Below are 7,044 nucleotides of genomic sequence, written 5' to 3'. Positions count from 1 at the left end.
TTTGGAATGACAATAGAGGAGTGTGGGCCACACTAATGACTAGTTAGTGGGATTTTAAATAACTAAAAGAGTTATTGTAGTCCTGTTGAGAAGTAAAAAATAAATCAGGTTTTACCTATATGGCCAACAATGGGTCAGAACAATAGGGATGGGAGCAAATTTAGTCCTATATGGCATTCAAATTCAGTGGGTCAAAGAGGAACACGTGTGAAAGTTTGCCTTTGTTTTTTATAGTGGTATAACAGGTAGTAATGGATTATTAGATCATTCTATTAGCATTAACTATTGCAATCATGAAACCAAACAATCTAATCCCACTCTGACACAACATTCAGCCCATATCATATTGCGGTTATAAACGACAGTACCCACAATGCTTTTCGTTGTATTTGGTTTTTGTTATGTTTTATTTGGTTCAGGACATTTGATTTATCTAACTCTGTGCCTTAACATTTCTGCAACCTGGGGGTTGTCCAGTACTTGCAGTCCCTGAACTGTGTTTGTTTTTATACAAAATAAAAATATTTAAAAAAAAACATTTAGTGGTTAAATGGCAGAACAAATTATTTACAATGTATACAGTGTCCCTAGTACACAGAATCCCTTTATTATACAGAGAGCCACATTAAGATATATATGACACCAATCAATATCTAGCTGTCATTTGTTTTTTTTGAAAGTGCTACTTTAAAAACCCAAGAAATAATACAAATGTTATACAAGTAGAAAAAGAAAATAATGGTTGGTTATTTGGGATCTTTTGACACTGTACGGTTGCATTAAATGACTGACATTGCTTTAATTGATGATGATCATAAAAAAATTCAACAGACATTTCCCATTGTATATTATGTCTCATGTAAAGAAGGAAGAAAATGAACAACTAGTTCTTGTAGAATCTGTTGGATCCATAAAATGTACAAGTTCTGCTGGTTCTGTGAAGCACACAAGTAGACAGGAATATGCAGTTGCGTTTTTCCATTCATATGATCCATGGCTGTCTGCATTACAAAAGACTCCCATGTTATTTAATTTCACAGCACAGGGTAAAATGACAAAAGATTTGCTGATTCAGTGATTTGGTCCAATGAGCAGATATTTTTGTGCATGACCAGCTTTAGTTGGTATAACTACCACTGGTACAGCCAATGAAAACCCATTCCAAGAGTATATTGTGAATATTTATAAAAAAAATAAAATAAAGTCAATATTAATGCTATTATAAAATATATACTGTAACATCGTATTCTATACAATATTATTGGTATATCTCTACTATGGCAGGATTTGATATATTGAAGAAAAATGGATTCAGGGAAAGTAATGCAGAAGTTAAAAATGGGTTGCTATAGTTTTCATAGCCTGCTATAGAGAGTAACTGGTTGGTCGGGTCACTAAGAAAACTGCATAGCAAACACCTGCCCTAACAAAAGGATACACTAGCATTGACTGCATATGATAAATATCTGTTATCTGTAAAATGTATCATCTAATTTCAAAGCAGAGCAATATGTTGGGACTTGTTAGCAATTCTTGTCAGAACGTCTGGGATACAAATCTTTAGATGGATTGGTTTGAGCAATTAGTTTAATCACCTCAATGGATACATTGATGGACTTCTTTTAACCTTTAGATATGTTGAGCCGACCATAAAAACAAAAGGAAATATAATTGTTCAATTAAATAAACAAAAGTCAGTTGACTATTCCCTAATTTTAATTAAGTCCTATGAGAATACAGACAGGAGTAGCGTTTGTTTATTCTCCAGAAGGTATCCCAGACTTGTATAGATATATGACATGAGTATTGTGGCTAAAGGCAATGTGCTGACATCGAGTACTACCAAGGGCCTTAGAAGCATCTCTGGATCGATGCCTTGATCATTTCATGTTCAGACCTCAATAATACACAAACAGTTTCATCTTAAAGGAAAACTATACCCCCCAAACAATGTAGGTCTCTATTAAAAGATACTGAGTAAAACAGCTCATGTGTAAAACCCTGCTTCATGTAAATGAACCATTATCATAATAATATACTTTTTTAGTAGTATGTGCCATTGGGTAATCACAAATAGAAAATTGCCATTTTAAAAAATAAGGGCCGCCCCCTGAGATCGTAAGATTCACTGTGCACACATACAAACCACATGTAAGGTCACATGAGCCAATTAACAGACAGAGATCTGCCTTTGCTTCCTCACTTCTTCCTGTTACAGTTAGTGTTGGAGTATTTCTGGTCAGGTGATCTCTGAAGCAGCACAGATAGAGTCACGAAATGGTGGTTCAAGGCAAGAGATGTAAAAGGGCAATATTTATGTAAATATATATTCCAGTTTGGTAAGATTCTTTAATATGTCATTCAATTTGATATAAACTATCTGTTGCTTAAGTATTCATTTTGGGGGTATAGTATTCCTTTAAAGCACACTGACAATTTTATTCCTTTTGCGGTTGTATTTCCAGCTATGAAAATGTCCATTGTCCATTGATGCAGCACATAAATTAACTTTGCTCGCTGCAGCATTGTATTGCCAGCTGTTAGTCCTATAGCAGCATAATACTTTAGAAAGGAGGCCAGGTAACCTCCTGTGAACATTTTTTTTCAATATCCCATTAAGGAGTATAGCACAGAAAGCTTTTCAATTTGCCACTTCTTGAGGCACTGATCAAACCCCTGCTTCTCAATCTATATCACAACTATTGCCAGCACTCGCTTTACGGATCTTTGCCCCTTTTAGACACCCAAGAGGTAGGTGATTTGGGCTAATGTCGAGTTGTCAGCAGTAATGCCAATAGTCAACTACAGTCCTCTGCCCATGGGTTTGTACAGGGCATGTAGTTTGCGTAATAAGTGACTGTGGCATTTTGCGTTTAGCCACGTATCTGGGCGGAAGTTATGTCATGCACAGTGGGAAGCAATGGTACGCGCAGCGGGGCATGACGTCACGCGCATGCGCATTTCATGAGCGAGGGGGCGCGCTTAGGTAGCACACCGCGTCTCTACTACAGCACTGATAAAAACTTAGATTTGTTCACCATTAGCCTCTAGGGTTTGGGCTGGTGCCTACAGATTGTAACGCAGCCATTTTTATTTGCACATTCTAGGAAAGGAAGTTACTGTTCTAAACAAAAAAACTCTCAACCTTAGGGTATTAGAACCAGGACAAAATCATATTGTATTTTACAGTGTAGAAGCTGGGACTTGTGATTTAGTAAAACATCAACAAAATTAACATTTAACAGACTATTATGTAATTTCAGTGCAAAGAATTGAAATTGTGTGATAATGGGAGGAGGTCACTTGCTGCTGTGGCATTTTTGTTGCATAATGAACTAAAGAAAAAGTAAGATGCTTGAATAAATACTGCCAAAAGCAGGACTCTCTGGTTGCCAGTATCTTTACTAAAATTTGGTCTTTTTCAGTTCCATGAAGAAATCTGAATTCCTATTAGTTTTGGAGCAGAATTTATGAGACTATTTCACAGCAAAAAACCTGTTTCTATCACAGCCTTCTCTTTTGCCACAATATACAGGTATGGGACCTGTTATACAGAAAGGATAACTGGAGTTTTCCAGATTAGGGTTTTTTTGTAATTTGGAACTCCAAATCTTGTCTTTTTTCTTACATTAATTATTGGGTGCCACCAATATGGATTAATGCAGACTAGTTTGAATTAAGTACAAGGTACTGTTTTAGAGAGAAAAGGGGAATCATTTTATTTAATATGAATCATTTTAATGAAATAGAGCAGGGGTACCCAAAAGGTAGATCAGGATCTACCAGTAGACCTTTAGCTGCTGATCAGTAGCTCTTAAGTCAACAAACAGCTTGTCTAATTCACCCTCCTGTTTCATGTTTTTCAGATATAAATAATAATATCATTCAGATATTTATTATGTTAAGGTCCTATAGGAAATAGATGTTAGTTAAATACAGCAATATACATTTTCCCATTAATCAGTATTAAAATAATATTTTCCATGCGACAGAATGCTAACAATGCTTTTATGGATATAAATCATAATTGGACATCATTAATAAAAGTAGACCTTGCATTAGTGAAGTATGGGCACACCTGAAATAAAGTCTGAGTAGGACATTCACTATGAATCGTAGTTGCGCTGGCGTCCGCTTCGCTGCGCTTCGCTGCGCTTCGCTGCACTTCCCAGGCTTATTTTCGCCAGCGCTCCGCAAATTCACAAAAATCCGAAGTTGCACTCAGGGGTAGCGTAAGGTTGCGAAGTTGCGCTAGCGTTGATTCGCCAAGCAAAGCGAAGTTACGCTAGCGATGGTTAATTTGCATACGGCGCCAAATTCAAATTTCAATGGAAGTATTCTTAGCAGCACTACACAAGCCTGGGAAACCTTCAAAGCATCAAATAAAATTTTATTTTGCCATACACATGTGCCCACTGTGTAGTTAAGTTGCCATGAGTTAGGAAATGTAGGGGGGAAGGAGGGGAGCCCCAAAAATTTTTTCGATCTTTTCAGCCTATCACCCATAATATAGAAAAAACGCCAGCGTTTAACTTTTTTTGAAGCAATCCCTATCTACTCTATTGCGCTTCGCCTGGTCTGAGGTGGCGAAGGAAGTCTGGCGTAGAAGGTAGCATTCAGAACAATGCGCGCGTTAGTGAATTTGCGTAGTTACGTCCGTTGCGCAAATTCGCCAGGCGTAAGGGTGCGAAGTAACACTAGCGAAGTTACGCCATCGTCCATTAGTGAATTCGCAAAGTAACGAAAATGCCCAACGCTAGCAAATTCACACTAGCGTAAGCGCTTAGTGAATTTGCCCCTGAGGGAGATGGCCTTGCTGTAATTAAGAGTTTTTTAGATAATGGGTTTCTGGGTAATGGATGCCTGTATAGTTGGTTTCCATTTCATTTTTTCCTGCCCTTAACGCTACCACCCTATGTTTCCAAGTCCTAGTCCATTACTTTCCCCAATCTTCCTATTTCCTAAGAAATAATGGCACTCTAAACAAATGAGCACAGAAAATGGTTTATTGTTATATGTATGTACCAATTGTATACTTAATCATCAAATAAAAATGACTAATTAAAAGAACTATATATTTTGAAGAAATAAATCCTAATGATGTGCTGTTTGATCAAATGAATCCATTGTAACAACATGAATAATAAGCCATTTCATCAAAGTAAACTATTTTCTATTAAAGACAGTCAATGTCATCTCTTCCCCTCTGAAAGTCCATATTCAGTTAAGATAAAATCACAGTTGAAAAAAATCCCAAAACATTAGAAAGTAAAGGAATTGGAACTTTTGTGCTTCCATAAATATGCCTGAAGAGCACGCTTCTTGGGATGCAGATATCTCAGCATGAAATGCCTCTTAATGTTCTTTTTTTGAGGGGAATGAAATGGATCTCCAGGAAGTGCTGGTACTGATGTTTCGTGCAAGCCATTTGTGTCATGAGGAATAAACGTGTACATTTTGATGCTATGTGGAAGCAGCCTTGGCCTTCTTTTATATGACGAATCCTGCAGTAGATCTGTGCTACATATCCATTGTCCTTCTACTCCCAGACTGTAACTGTTATAACTAATTGGGAGAGCTTGTTCCAAATCTTGTTCTTTGCAAAGGAAATATGAATTAGGTATATAAGACAACCTTTCACTGTAAGAACTTAGTGAGCAGATATGTGTATCCAGCCTTGTACATTGTGGGTTGATGTGGAGTTCACCTGATGATCCTAGAGGTAAAGATGGTTTGCAGAATGAGTCATCATCTGGCACCTAGGAAAAGAGAAAATAAATTGGTGAATTCCATCCATCCACTAGCTTTCAGCAGCATTAGTAGGAACACTTCAAATCTTAATATTCACATCATTGGATAACAAATGGCTAACTGCAATCTGTGATAGAGTTGAGGTTGCATTAGTAGATGTACCATCAAAATCACACCCTAGCTAGCTTCCATGCTGCTCACACCTTTCCAAACCAGAATGATATTGTTTATATTGTTTTACTCTTGTTTTTTTCAATAAATGATTAATTAAAGTGGCTTCCATCTGGGAAATGGGTTAAAAATCTAAAACCATGGGATTATTCACCTATTTTTAATTCTGAAAGAAAACGCCAAAAGTGTCATGACACAACACTCTAACATAAAAGCAAAATGGCAATGATCTAGTGCATCTGGATATGTAGCAAATCTGCCCAGTCTATCTCTGTTAAAGTAAAATGCCAGAAGCAGTAAAAAAACAGGCATGTTTTGCTAAGCTAGTGTTTATATAAAAATGGCATCTATTGCTGTAGTTTATCTGTAGTTTATATTTTTTGCCATAATATGATTGTAAAAAACTGTAACTCTTATTGTAAAGTTTCTTATACATGTACATTCTCAATAAATAAAAAGGAGCCTGTGCAATAAGTCAGATTGTGGGAGTTATGTCCTTACCTGCTCTGAGAGAATGACCATTCCTGTAACAGCACGCTCACTGCAGTTAAATCTGTTACTAGAACCAGATGCACCAAGTCTGTAGGAAGACAGTACTCTATCTGGGTGCCCCTTATATACCTGCCCCACTTGTGCCCCACCCTCTGTTATTGTATACAGGTTCTTGAGTTTGCATTTACAGTATAAGAGACACCAGCAGTTGCACATTACATCTCAATAAAAGCTTTGAGTGATCACATTGTTGTGCAATAAACCGTCTGGGAAGGAAACACAACAGGTATTGGTTTGCTAATCAGTTACGCACATTGTGCTTTCACTAGCAGTCACTAAAGGGAAGCCCCACCCCAAAACTATTTCTGCATAAAGAAAGAATATGTAATTCTAAGCACCTTTCCAATATACATTAATTAATCATGATCAATGATTTTAAAGTTTAAATGGAATTCATGGATAACTCTATAGATAACTGGAGAAAAGATCCTATATCCAAATTTGTTATCTCACCATTTCATTACCATTTCAGGGACCTCAGCATATATTTTGTTTCATAAGTTACGTTTGGATGTATTTTGCTCTAATTTTGCTATAAGAAATTATTCAACATCCCAATAACAGAGCAGG

The 7,044-nt window shown here is 36.8% G+C and overlaps 1 protein-coding gene across 1 annotated transcript; it reads right to left on the bottom strand.

Moving 5' to 3' along the window:
* Positions 1 to 4,992: 4,992 nt before the first annotated feature.
* Positions 4,993 to 6,577, bottom strand: LOC108701852. Its single transcript, XM_018236866.2, has 2 exons — positions 6,424 to 6,577; positions 4,993 to 5,759 (listed from the first exon to the last, which is right to left on the bottom strand). The coding sequence occupies exons 1-2, from the start codon at positions 6,442 to 6,444 to the stop codon at positions 5,262 to 5,264; spliced, it is 519 nt and encodes a 172-aa protein (XP_018092355.2). The 5' UTR covers positions 6,445 to 6,577; the 3' UTR covers positions 4,993 to 5,261.
* Positions 6,578 to 7,044: the final 467 nt, after the last annotated feature.

The sequence above is a fragment of the Xenopus laevis genome, chromosome 9_10L, assembly GCF_017654675.1.
Source record: "Xenopus laevis strain J_2021 chromosome 9_10L, Xenopus_laevis_v10.1, whole genome shotgun sequence".
Classification (NCBI taxonomy): domain Eukaryota; kingdom Metazoa; phylum Chordata; class Amphibia; order Anura; family Pipidae; genus Xenopus; species Xenopus laevis.
Note: the sequence above shows the minus strand (reverse complement) of the source record. Positions and strands in the feature narration are given on the sequence as shown.

What these genes read in the sequence shown, in the direction of transcription:
- LOC108701852 (XM_018236866.2), bottom strand. Translation starts at nt 6,444, where the DNA reads ATGGTCATTCTCTCAGAGCAG. An exon ending in TGGTCATTCTCTCAGAGCAG is followed by an intron (nt 5,760 to 6,423) that starts GTAAGGACATAA and finishes CTCTTTTCCTAG; the next exon opens with GTGCCAGATGATGACTCATT.